Raw genomic sequence first — 14505 nt, 5'->3', positions numbered from 1 at the left:
TCTCTCACGTTCGATGTGTGGTGTCATAGAGAAATATTCGTGATCGTAAAACTAATAGAAGAAAAAGTACACGAAATGTTGGATTTTATTTGCTAAGAATATGTATTACTTTATTAAAAATATGCTTGTGTCCTACTGCAGCTTAGTACAAATAATATAGCAAAGGAATATTAGTTGTTATAGCTCATTATGAACTGTCATCAAGTACTTAGTGGTGCCTGTAATTCAGGAGATCAATGTTTTGCTGTAGGATCAGTGGAAGGAATACCTTTTACAGTAAGTGTTTTATCCAAATCTTATATGTTATCGAGGTCTTAATCTCGAGACCAGAGATCTAGGGTACTAGGAGTTGTAATTGATGGGTACCAGGCTGTCTGTGAGCAGGAAAATGTAATTAAACCTTGATAAGAATATAATAATTATTTATGTCCGAGACGAAATATCAATTTGCACATTTTACGCGAGTTCTTGCCACTGTGGTGATGGATCACTGCATGAAAAGATTTTCCTTGAATACTAATTTACATTGCTCCGGCATTTAAATGTGTATTATTGTTAAAGGCATTGTTTACCTTGAAAATGCTATACATTACCATTGTGTAGATAGCTATTTACTGTTTAAATATTTACTAATTATGATATCTATTGAAAGCTAGCTAGCTTTCAAAATAATGTTCATAGTCTCTGTACATCCCATTACATAAACATTTTGGAATGAGAAATTTAAACACCCTACTGGAAAAGCAAGTTTTTTTTTACTTCAAATTATCATAAGCTTTATATTTAAAAAGCTACCTACTTCTAATTATTATTGTAGTATCAATTTCAAACTTTGCAAACTTATGCAACTGTGATGGAAGTGGAACTGGACCAAAGATACTCTTCATTGGCTAACAGCCACTCCATCTAGTTGGACTTGATTGACTTTCCTAGTGTGTCTCTTCTCCTTTGATAACATATTGTGATTAAAAGGGTCTTTCTAACTTTTCTGTGCAGTTCATGTTACACATAAAAGTTTGTTTTTAACTCTTGAAACTACAATTTAGTTATGTTTTCCAGTTCAATGCAATGTAGAGATGACTAAGGGATACAGATTTATAGTATACCTATATAACTTTTTTAGAAGTGGCATTCTATGATAGAACTGAACATTATTTATCATCAGGCAAGCTTTGATCAAATGCAAACCTATAATTGACAAAACACAGTTAAAGTAAAATAAAATGTCAGAAATCTTATATCAAATGGACATTTTTATGCAAAAAAGTGTTAGTTTTAAGGGGTTCCATCTCCCCAAAGGGAAAAAGGAAACCTTATAGGATCACTTTATAGTCGGCTGTCAAGACCCGTCAATGGAATCAACACTTATAGGATACTTCCTGTTGACCTAGAATCATGAAATATTGCAGCTAGCAATGTGTTAGAACACAAGTAAAGTGAAAAATCCAAATACCATGAATTTGTGGCTACTTCATAAAAAAAGTGTTATTTCTTGTGCGATGGTATGAAACCCTTCATGGGCGAAACATGCTTTCAAAATATGGGACATCATAATTATTTAGTATTTTGTAAGTTTCTATTAGATCACCTCTTTCTCACCTGCATTTGAAGGTGCTGAGTCCAAGTTTTATAATTTTTTTTTTTCATAGGGGAGACTTTTTAGTTCCCTAGGCAACTTAGTGGCTCATGCACTTACACTTAAATGACTTTGACATTCAACATAAAGTTCAGACCTGACTTTGTGTTGGTTAAGTCCTAATCTCCTAGCAATATCTAAATATAACAAAGATGTTATTATTTTAGGCATATGCAGCAGGATGTAACATAGTTATACTAGCATCCAATTTTGAGCGAGTCCAAATAATTCCTGGTGCTATCCACGGCTACGTCCGCATCAGCTCTCTGGATTGCAGCACCGACACTGGGAAGATTGCTGCAGCGTATGGTGCTGAAGTGTGCATTTTCGAACCAACGCCTTTGATCCATAGTGCTGCCACTACTCATGTAAGTAATTCAAATATATTTAATAATAGCTGATGCCCGCAACTTCGTCCGCGTGGATTTAGGTTCTTAAAAATACTGTAGGAACTCTTTCCTTAGGGTAAAAAGTAGCTTATGTCACTCTCCAGGTCTTTAACTACACCCATGCAAAAAATCACGTCCATTTGATGCTCCGTTGTGACATGATGAATGACAAACCAACAAACAAACCAACAGACCCACAAACAAACACACTTTCGCATTTATAATATGGGTAGGGAGGTAGTTATTGTAGATCGTAACATAATCCTTTGATCCTTACGTCCGTGACCACACACTAACAACCGTCAAAACTGCCAAGTCCCCTTTCGCTGGGTTCACAGAGCACAACCACTCTACTGACAACAGCAAAAGGGGCGGCGTTATATGCCGCCATACAGTCATTAAAATGTGGAGAGAGAGAAGGGGTGGCTATGTCCCTTCCAAGTTAGCCTGCTTCCATCTTAGAATACATCATCACTTACCACCAGGCGAGATCGCAGTCAAGGGCTCACTTGTATATGAATAAAAAAACGGGAGTCTACATGCAAAATCTCAAATTTCTAGACCCAGCAGTTTGAACTGCACATTGATGTCAGTTATTCAGTTTCTCCTTTTATACATATAAATAGATTTACAAGGTTGATACCAAAATACAGTTATCTAATTTATAGAAAATCGTTGAGAAAACCAGTCAGGCTGAACCAACTAGATTGTTGCATAACCAGAAATGAAGTAATTGTAGTAGGTATCCTCATTACACTGTTACCAAAAAATTGCGACGTTTGTAACACAACCGCGTTATTAGATTAGTTAAATTCGAATTCCAGAAGCACGCTCATGCGTTACCTTCACATTAAACGATCGAATGTATATTTTCTGTTCAATTACACGTTCAGATCGCGTGATATTTTTCGTCTACACAGTATTTTAATTGGGTTGAAAGATAAATGATTTGGGCTTTATGACAAAGCCGCGATTTTTGCGTCGTAGATTCAATCGAAAGACTTCACTGCTGGACATTATATGTGTCCTGCAAGGACCTCAACAGAACATGACATTGTGTTTAGTGAATGGATTCAGATCATTGGACCACCTAAAGGTTGTGGAGTCGTTAATCTAGCACTTTGGGGCTTTTATGTCTAACAAATTCTTTGAGAGGAATTGAGATTGGGAACTCTTTGATTTTCCAGGATGAAAAGTAACCTTCCGTTTCCGACTTTAAGCTACCTTCATCAATGTGGGTTTAGAGTTTTTAAAATTTCGAACTGTTTTATTTTTCGGGATAAAAGGTAGTGTATAACCCGAGATGCAAGCTATGTCTGTACCAAATTTCGTCAAAAACTGGCCGCGAAAAGCTAGCAGACAGACAGACACACTTTTGCATTTATAATATGAAATATTAATATTATTATAAGTGTGGATTCCTAAAGACACAGTCTAGAACTCTTAATATAATAATAAAAGCTTTATTTAGATTCCTTACATTAATTCTTAATTCTATGACACTACTCTAACAACATTTTGCTTATAATCTAGTTAATTTTTTAATCCTATTTCCGTCATCATATGTAGTAGGTATTTATAATATTTTCCTTATAATAAAATCATAATAAACATGCTTTTTACTTATTTGTGAGGTATATATTTTATTTATATGTAAGGACCGCCTGTGGCGGTTTAAGCCTCCTCCATTCCTCCCCATATGCATTATGCACCTGTCTCTAGCTAGAGTACTCCATGTCGCCAACGATCTAACATTGAAAGTGGCGTTATAGAATTTTTTGTTTGGTGGAGGGTTTTTGTCTACTGCCCCCGCGGTGACAAGCCGTTCTGGGGGAGATTTTTTTTTTAATTTTTATTTGTTCTACTTTTTTTTTTTTTTTATAATGTTCTGTTTTTCTATGCGGCTAGTGTTTTTCGGCGTTTGTATTTGAATTAGTTGCTATTGATTTTCTGGTGTCGTGCTATCTTTATTTTTGTTTTGTATATATTGGCGTATTCCATAGGACATCGTTTTATTCTTTTTATTTATTTGTATATTATCATAGTTAGGAGTACGCTCATTTTGATTTTCTGCCGTATTTTTTGCCTGTGGAGGAGTGATGTTCAATGGTCTTTTCTGTCTAGTTTTAGAGAGTTCTAGAACTCTTACAGAGCCGAAAACTCATGTTCAGTTTCTAAGCAAATGTTAGATAAGTTTGTATATAATAAGTAGGTAGCTATAGCAGACCACAATTTCGACAAAAAAATCATTTAAAAATGTGTGTTTTTTATTTGTCCGCTAAATATATCCTCTAGGCTCTAACATGGCATTGTAATTTTATTGTGAACTTTTAAAACTGAGATAAATTCCATTTTATAACTGTGCGCGTCGTTTAATTTGCACCTATTAGGTATGTCTATACGAATTCGGAAAACTAACACGAGTCGATATTATGGCATTACCTAGATACCTACAATAATAAGGTATATTTACTGACGCTAATTTTGAATGATGGTGTATAGTGTATATGGTGTATAGTGTATACCTACAGTCATGGAACATACGCCAGTAGATAACAATTAACTCGCCTGGGAATTAATTGGTTAAATTCATCAGATGGATGCCTCGTTGTGGCGCATAATATATTTGCGGCGTTAAAATATTTCATATATTTAAGACCTTGTGTAGAGTTGTTAGGCATCAAGTACTTAGGTACCTATAGTTGAAACAGTTTGCTGTATTCAATTCGTTCAACGCTCTCGTCAGTCACATGACTTACAATTGTATATTAAATTGCTCTTCATAATAAAGCATTGTAATCGTAGTCACTCCATGGTTATGTAGGTACGTCACGATTGTATAACTACCAGATTAAAATGAAAGATGGGTTTACTATACGTTAATATGCAAAATACAATCGAAATGTATAGCTACAAGCCAATAAGAGTACCTATACGATACTTCAAAGATATATTTAACTGTAACGTTCATCATACTCGTACGGTCTGCTATTTTAAAATAGATATAAAGATATTTGTCTATTAAGTATTAAAAAAAATTTAAGTAGGTATAGGTACATTAAATAAATTTTGATATAAGTACATAACTTTTTTTGTAAGAACTGTACTTACTCTACGCTGCCGCTTGTTCAAAAATCTGGCCTGTCCTGTGTCCTGAAGCAGTTAATTCATCATTAATATCTTAAAAGTTTTAGCTACATCATTGTGGTAATAAAGTTTTAGGCTAAACCTTCAAATAAATTAAAGCTGAAATATTTTAGCATTTAATTAGGTTACATCATCGTTAAATTGCTAAGGAAAACATTGAATTTACGGAAACCACACAAAATCATTGTCGCACCTTTTTACGAGCGCCGTAACATTCAACATAACACAATTTTCGGTCAATTACCGCAATTTTCATACAAACTAAACAATGGGGCTGATTCCCTTGTACACAATCTCTAAACTAAACTAAATTAACAGGTCTAAATCTAGTGCTATCCTTTTCTGCAGGCAAAATTATGAAAGGGATAGCAATAGATTTAGACGTGCCATTTTAGTTTAGTTTAGAGATTGTGTACAACGGAATTAGCCACAATATCCAGCTATAAATTTCTAAAAGATATAAAAATGTCGAGATAATCACCTACACCTCATATGTATGTATTTACACCTCATATGTATGCACTGATAACTTCGACCTTCGCTCCACTCGGCCTCGTAGGCTCGATTCATTCAGGGCCTCATTGTTTTATTCCGTTACAAGTTAGCCCTTGACTGCAATTTCACCTACTGGTAAGTGATGATGTATCTAAGATGGAAGCGGGCTAACTTGGAAGGTGTGTGGCAGTTTTTTAATAAAATATAAATCAGAACTGCTGTTTTCACGATCACTCCTTCAAATACAATGAACCAAAAGCTTAATTTGCTATAATCCGCTGAAACAGATCAAATCTGTATGGTGCAACATGCGGCATGTGACATGCACCATATGTATGTTGCACCATACAATTTGATCTGTTTCAGCGAATTATAGAAAATTAAGCTTTTGATTTATTGTATATCATGCATTTCCGCAAAGTAACACCTGATTCTATACCACACCTTCCAATGTTTAGGATTATGTTTTTTTAGTCTTTGAGTCTTGACCATTGCAATCGCTCGTCAAAAGTCGATGCGCTTTAATCAGTCTTGAAATGGATTAACAGATTTAATAGGTACTTAAAAATATTAGGTGTTGTACCTAAAAAATAAAATAAGTATTCTAAAAAAAAATTTAACAGGGCCTGGAATACCGCTGGGTGCAAACTGGCAAGTTGGTAGCAGACGGGCCGATCACAGCTCTATCGTGGAACCTTGAAGGCACACGACTTCTCACCGGAGGCAAGATCCTACAACTATGGCACCAAGCATCGCTTTATCAGGAGGACAGCCAACGTAAGGAACTAGACTAACTAGTGTATTCTAAATATAAAATTAAAATGTTCGACACATCAACACCCAGTCCAAAGTATTGGACCTAAAGGGTATCCATTTATAATGTGGACATGGAATAAGGCCGAATTTACGAAATTCCAACGGGATAGGGAATAAAGAGGATTTGAATTGCGAATCTGCGGGCTATCGCTAGTCCCCAATAACATGATAAGTAACGTATTCAAGTTATGTGACTAAAGATAGTCCAATCGCAAAGATCTTGTTCTGTAACACTTTACAATTAATTGCATGATGCATCTCATCAACATAGAGAGACTCAAACTGCAAACTGGTATTCACTATCCGGCTCGAAAGACCAGTTTTAGCCGGAATGAATTAAAATATATCCTTCTCTCTTTCTGTTTAATGGAAACAGGCATAATTCCGGACGATTGTGTATTCCAAACGGGGTTAAAGATCTGGTTATTATTTTGAAAAATGAATAACTTTCCCGTGTAATTTTTATACTTATTCTAATTTATGTTAATTTATTTGTGGAAGTAGATTAATTGACCTTGAATAATAACAGATACACGTGAATTAATGCGGTATTATATTTCCTTCAGTGCATATTATCTCGATGCCTTTAGATGTATTGAAACTTGATAAAATGATTAGCTAAGTTGCCGGTTGCGGCTGCGGCAACGAGAGATGAGACGAAAAGCCATTTTATGAATAAACTCTCGCACTGGCACGCTTCCAGCAAGTTTTCTGGTAACAATTTTATTGATTCTCCCATACCGGGTTAAAATAAATTGGCGTAAGATCGAGGTGCAATATTATTTATTTATATTTACTTCTAAATACCCACAATTGCGTCCGCATAGAATTTATGTTAATTCTATTTTTGTTTTCCCGTGGGACTTAAATATTTTTAGGGCTAAAAAGTAGCAAACCGTAGATGCAAGTCATGTCTGTTCAGCGGTTCTGTCGTGACAAGTAGATTAGTTTGATGATCAACCCATTGCCGGCTCACTACAGAGCACGGGTTTCCTCTTAGTATGAGAAGGGTTTGGCTATAGTCCACCACTCTGGCCAAGTGCGGATTGGCAGACTTCACATGCTTTTGAGAACATTATAGAGCACACTCTCAGGCATGCAAATTTCCTCACGATATTTTCCTTCACCGTTAAAGCGAGTGATATTTAATTTCTTAAAACGCACATAACTCTTAAAAGTTAAAGGTCCGGGATCGAAAACCGAACTCCCGAATAGGAGGCGGACGTCCTAACCACTAGGCTATCAAGGCTCTTTAGTATACTACTACTTATACTATAAACTGATATGGATTCTTAAACTACCTCCTGGCTTTGCACTAATGACTGTTAAGTAGATAATTACCCATACCTAGTTTGAACGGCGTTAAAGGACGTGACTTGAGTTAATAACAATCGCGTTGTCAGTTTTATTTATTCATACACTAGCTGATGCCCGCGACTTCGTCCGCATGGATTTAGGTTTTAAAAATCCCATGGGAACTGTTTGATTTTCCAGGATAAAAAGTAGCCTATATCACTCTCCAGGTCTTTAGCAAAAAATGACGTCGATTCGTTGCTCTGTTGCGACGTGATTGAAGGACAAACCAACAAAGAAACGCACTTTCGTATTTATAATTAGGGTAGTGATTTACTACTAAAAGAACTTTTCACTGTAACATTTTATCTCATACTCGCGGCGCGCCCCGACATTGCCTGAATTGAGCATAATTATAATGCACAGTAATATTATATTATAGCGTTTGTCTATCTGGAATAATGTACCTTTCAAATGGTGAAATAACTTTTCGAATACTGCATATACAAAAACTCACAAAATTCGCACTTTTTCTTATCTTCTTCTTCTAAATATATAAAACGAAAAGGTGACTGACTGATCTATCAACGCACAGCTCAAACAACTGGACGGATCGGGCTGAAATTTGGCATGCAGATAGCTATTATGACGTAGACTTCCGCTAAGAAAGGATTTTTGAAAATTCAACCTCTAAAATGGTAAAATAGGGGTTCAAAATTGTGTAGTCCACGCGGACGAAGTCGCGGGCATAAGCTAGTCTGTTACTATAATATATTTAACGATGGCTTTTGTTCTTGACAAAATATCATCTGCAATCACGAGATAGTCAGTGAATTATCACTGCCAAGATCAGCCAGTGGTATAATTTTTTAAAGATTTATTGAAATAAATATCACTCATTGGATTTAATATGGAACAAAATAAAATGGAGAAGAATTTGGTATAATATCTATTGACGCTTTGCGACACACAAGTGCAAACTGATTTAAGTTTTAAAGTGGAACTTTCATCGTCTTTTCTCAATGCGCATGCTGCATTGATTTTTAAGGCTCTGCATCGCGACGCAGATGTCACCTCTTTAATATTATAAGTCAGCAATCGATCTCTAACTTATTTAATACTAGCTTATGCCCGCGACTTCGTCCGCGTGGACTACACAGATTTCAAACCCCTATTTCAACCCCTATTTCAAGGGGTTGAATTTTCAAAAATCCTTTCTTAGTGGATGCCTACGTCATAATAGCTATCTGCATGCAAAATTTCAGCCTGATCCATCCAGTAGTTTGAGCTGTGCGTTGATAGATCAATTAGTATAAGGATGCGTTTCCACTGATTCGGAGCAGTGCAAAAGAATAAACCAATAAGATTATTAGGAGATGACAATACGATAAAGGCTTTCTGATAGTTATCGCATTTTATTATGTTTCATACCTAAGTGAACAGACATGCGTGATGTAAATGTAGATAACATTATTGCAACTGTATACACTATACATACTAAAATCAGCCAAATTAAATTTTGGCTAACCGTGATTATACGTAGGTACTTGAATTTTTGATATGATTAGTTATTATCAATATATAAAATGACTCTCGCTTATCTATTAAAAAAATCGTATTGTATAGGTATATAAAGCTTGTTTAAAACATGAAATAACTACTGTTGCGGAAATTATCTACTCCTTGTTATTATAGTATTGCTTTTTTACAATCTTCTTTGTTTTGTTATAATTTGTCATAAGAATATATTATAATTAACCCGGCGGGAGTGTGGTGACAAAATATTTCATCGAGTATGTGGCGGGGTATGAAATGCCAGTAAATTAAACTGCCTGTATATGATTATAATAATCAAATTTAATTGAAATTTTAATTTTATTTATTAAAACACAATCCCTATACTTATATTTAAATGAAAAACTCAGTCATATTTATATATTTCAATAGTTTTCATTACCAAAGTTAACACACTAATGTTTGGTTACAAATCAAAACAGTCTTCCATAAGAGTCTTCCATATCCTTTTTCACTATACAAATCACTTGCCCCACGCACGTATACTCGTGTGTATCTCGAACGCCGGCTGATGCAACACTTTGACCACGCCACTGTGCCCCTCCGTATTACCTCAGCTCCAGCTACTCATAATAAGCTAACTTATAATTTAAAAAAAATACGCCAGTAAAAAGAATTGGTGGGGTATGCTACACCCGACCACACTGCCGCCGGGTTTAATTAAAATCCAAATAACTCTATGCCAATATATTGACATCCGCGGATGCAGATGCGGATTATTAGAAGTTCACATTCGCGGATGCGGATGTATGAATTAATGCGAACGTTCCGCATTTGCGGATGCGACATCCGTAACACCCCTGTTGGGTACCATTGTACACTTTTTGATTGATCAGTTAGCGAACGAAGACATCAACTAGCAAACACGCGCGAGGCACGCGCCACTCTGGTCTTACCCACTTTCTTTGCAGGTCGTTACTTGTTGCAAATATGAATCCGCATCCGTAAAAGCTCCGCATTGATTGATGCGGATGTCTGAATTAATGCGGATGTTCCGCATTTGTGGATGTGGATGCGAATATCCGTAACACCCCTGCTCTGTACCCTGAAATGATGATCACTGAAATAATTTAAAATAGCCTAATAGGTACAATATTCTGTAAATATTGTTTCAGCAAGTTCCGGTGTCACATTCCAAATCGGCGGCGACAAAGACGAAAAAATCAAACCTCCAGAAGAAGACGAACCTGTAAGTGTTGTTCGCGTATAGATCGGTAGGTATCAGATAAGATAACGCCGTCTCTCGTGCTGATATCATTGTTTGAATCTAACATAGGTACGTTTTCCGTGTTATCTATAGTTTACCAAACGATCTCCGTTTGACTAACGGCTTGTTTTGATTGCATACTACAATCACCGTAAAACTGCTCCGGCGCAATGTTTTGAAATATCGATGAATTAATTTTACAGCGTTTTAGTAAAATTACTGGTATGATATCATACCACTTACCAGTAGGAATTTATGTAAACTATAAAATAAACGACACCCATACAACATGTAACCGTCTTGTGTCATCATTCATCACATATTCTCATACAAATAAATCAATACTAATGATATAAATGCGAATGTCTGTCTGTGTGTGTTTAAACGATTTTAATGAAAGGGACAGTGATAGCTTACATCCCAGGGACTGCGGACATCGGCTACTTTTTATCCTGAAAAATCAAAAAGTCCTAGTTAGTTAAAGATATTTAAAGACCCATCCGTTAAACCGATTTTAACGAAATTTGGTACCGTGATAGCTTGCTTTGGCTACTTTTTATCTTGGAAAATCAAAGAGTTCTCACTGGATTTTTAAAAACCTAAATCCATACGAGTGAAGCCGCAGACGTCATCTAGTAAATACTTTGCCTATAGTGGAAGGCATACAATCATCATCATCATCATCATGATCAACCTATAGCTGGCTCACTACAGATGACCCGTGCGGTCATCTTTCAGTATGAGAAGGGTTTGGCCATAGTCCACCACGCTGGCCAAGTGCGGATTGGCAGAGTTCACACACCTTTGAGAACATTATGGAGAACTTAGGCATGCCGGTTTCCTCACGATGTTTTCTATCACCGTTAAAGAGAGTAATATTTAATTAGAGGTGCGTGCTCGGGATCGAACCTCCGATCTCCCGAATAGGAGGCGGATGTCGTAACCATTAGGCTATCACGGCTTTTTTACACAATATTTCCTCAAAATATCGGCAGGGTTGGCTGTGCGTGTGGCAGTGTCACACGGCGACGCCGGCGCACCACCTCGCCTTCTCTCCGGACGGCGTTCTGTTCGCCACCTCGGGCGTCAACGACCGCCTCGTCAAGATATGGTATCAAAACAAAGGTACGTATCAGACACGGAAGCCAACAATTCTCTCAAAAAACTTGGATAGTTAATTCAAATCAACGGCAAATACACGTATGCGTCCACTGAATACAGCGCCTCACATTTCTCTGCTCTTTATCTATTTGCTTATCGTCACCATCTTGGTCTTTGCTCCTTTGAGCGGTAGGTCGGTCTCCCTACTCTGCATTAAGCACTTACAAATCGTCTTCATCATCATCATCAACAAATAGGCGTCCACTGCTGGACATAGGTCTCTCTTGACATAGGACTTCCACACGCCACGGTCCTGCGCCGCCTGGATCCAGCGGCTCCCTGCATCTGATGTCGTCCGTCCACCTAATGGGGGGTCTTCCAACGCTGCGTCTTCCGGTGCGAGGTCGCCATTCCAGCACCTTGGGACCCCAACGTCTATGTGCCCTGCCCATTGCCACTTCAGCTTCGCAACCCGTTGAGCTATGTCGGTTACTCTAGTTCTCCTACGGATCTCCTAATTTCTGATTTGATCACGTAGAGAAACTCCAAGCATAGCTCTCTCCATCGCCCGCTGAGTGACTCTGAGCTTTCTTATGAGGCCCATAGTTATGATTTATTTATGATTTATTTATTCATTTGCTTTCATGGTTACATGAAGCCCCGTTAGGGCATTGCAAAGTTAGGTACATTAACAATACATACATGCTAAATATATAATTATTATACAATTACATGCAAACTACGTGTTACATTATTTTATAATAGATTTTATCATGTAATTATATAGGGCATTCATTTTGAATCGAAATTATTTTTATTTATTGATCACACTAATTAATTAAGTTTGTTATAATGTCAATTAGTTTCTTCTTTGTTAATAATTTAGTAATATTAAGTAGGTACAAGTATGTTAATATAAAATAGTTTCGATTATCAGTAAGAATGTCATATTAAACTTAAATTAACAGGTTATAGTAAGTACAACATAGTCTGAAGCATGGATTTAGAAGTAATAATTCTTATAACTTACATAAGTATTAGTAGGTATTTAAAAATTCTTTGGTCTAAAGTCTAAACATACAAATAGGATATGCAAATATAGTGTCGGTCGTGCAATTGAGGTCATGTATTAAATAGGTAGGTATGGTTAGTTTTGCAGTAATTCGTCTATCTCATAGAAACTATTCTGTATGAGCCATTGTTTGAGTTTACGCTTAAAGGTCCTATCGTTATTTTCGTCTGTAATATATTTAGGAATTTTGTTATATATGTGAGTTGTTCTGTATAACGGGCCGCGACTAGAGATTTGTAATTTATAGGTGGGGTATACTAGTTTATTTTGCAAACGTGTGCTTCTTCCGTGTTTCTTTGTGTTTTCGGTAGTTTTGTATAAACTGTTATGCTTTCTGACAAACATAGCCGTCTCCATTATATATATTGAGGGTACGGTTAGAATTTTTTTGTTTAGGAAGTGCGGTCTACAGCTTTCGCGTGGTTTTATGTTGACTAGGATACGGATACATTTTTTCTGCAGGATGAAGATATCCTGTGCGTTGGTACTCTCCCCCCAGAGGATTATCCCATATCGGATCCAAGAATATGCGTATGCATAGTACGCGGAAAGAGCAGTTTCGTAATTTGTATTTGCTTTCAGTATGCTGAGAGCATATACAAATCGCGAAAGCTTAACGCTTAGGTTGTGAACATGCGTTAGCGACCATGTCTCGGATCCATATGTCATCACTGGCAACACACACTGTTCGAAGACTTTGGTCTTCAAGCACTGAGGAATTTTGGACAAATCGTCTTACTCAAGCAAAAATAGTACGTACATTATTCATCTTCCAATGCACACGTACGGCACGGCACCATGCACGGCGGAACTGAACAAAGACGTGCGGTGACCAATGTGGGAGGCAGTGTATAACGTAACATGACAGCCAACCAATCACGAACACTGCCAGTCGCGCTCCGCTTATGAGACCAAAAATATGAGTTCTCCACATTCAAGGTCTTTAGATTCTTGACGAGTACTAGAATAGAATAGTATTAGACGAGCTATGATAGCCTAGTGGTTAGGACGTCCGCCTTCTAATCGGAGGTCGGGAGGTTCGATCCCGGGCACGCACCTCTAACTTTTCAGAGTTATGTGGGTTTTAACGGTGAAGGAAAACACCGTGAGGAAACCTGCATGCCTGAGAGTTCTCCAGAATGTTCTCAAAGGTGTGTGAAGTCTACCAATCCGCACATGGCCAGCGTGGTAGACTATGGCTAAACCCTTCTCACTATGAGAGAGACCCGTTCTCTGTAGTGAGCCGGCGATGGGTTGATCATGATGATGACTAGTATCATATTATAGTAAATGGTTTGTCTGCAGTGTTAGTGCAAGCGCACGGCGAGCACTCGCCGCCCGAGCTCAACTACACGTTCATCTACGTCGCGCACCCGCGGGCCGTCACGCACTTATCATGGCGAAAGACGAGCAAGTATATGCCCAAGTAAGTGACGAAATAAACTTCTTACCAATAATAGCTAAAATAGGAAAAAAACAAAGTAAAAATGCTTATCAGCTCAATCCAAATCGTCTTAAAGTAAGCTTTATATTTTACTAGCTGATGCCCGCGACTTCGCCCGCGTGGACTTAGGTTCTTGAAAACCCCGTGGGAACTCCTTGATTTTACGGGATAAAAAGTAGCCTATGTCACTCTCCAGGTCTTAAACTATACCCATGTAAAAAAACCTTGTTGCTCCGTTGCGACGTGATTGAAGGACAAAGCCACAACCAAACACACTTTCGAATTTTTAATATGGGTAGTGATAACTTACAGCATATTTTCTTATGAAAG

General features: G+C 37.3%; 1 protein-coding gene across 11 annotated transcripts in view; it reads left to right on the top strand.

Annotated features, from left to right (window-relative positions):
* The window catches only part of Rbcn-3A (rabconnectin-3 alpha), a 65249-nt gene continuing 50744 nt past the window's right edge, over positions 1 to 14505 (top strand). For all 11 annotated transcript variants that reach the window (XR_011237740.1, XM_069504104.1, XM_069504107.1 and 8 more), the window contains exons 1-6: positions 1 to 276; positions 1804 to 2004; positions 6291 to 6444; positions 10467 to 10540; positions 11554 to 11683; positions 14037 to 14157. Coding sequence is in view for 10 of the 11 variants with exons in the window: in XM_069504104.1 (XP_069360205.1) it covers positions 190 to 276; positions 1804 to 2004; positions 6291 to 6444; positions 10467 to 10540; positions 11554 to 11683; positions 14037 to 14157 (767 nt within the window). In the remaining variant the exon portion in view is untranslated. The remainder of the gene's footprint in view (positions 277 to 1803; positions 2005 to 6290; positions 6445 to 10466; positions 10541 to 11553; positions 11684 to 14036; positions 14158 to 14505) is intronic.

The sequence above is a fragment of the Maniola hyperantus genome, chromosome 17 (assembly GCF_902806685.2).
Source record: "Maniola hyperantus chromosome 17, iAphHyp1.2, whole genome shotgun sequence".
Taxonomy (NCBI): Eukaryota; Metazoa; Arthropoda; class Insecta; order Lepidoptera; family Nymphalidae; genus Maniola; species Maniola hyperantus.
The sequence above is the reverse complement of the archived record's forward strand: the minus strand, read 5'-3'. Positions and strand labels throughout refer to the sequence as shown.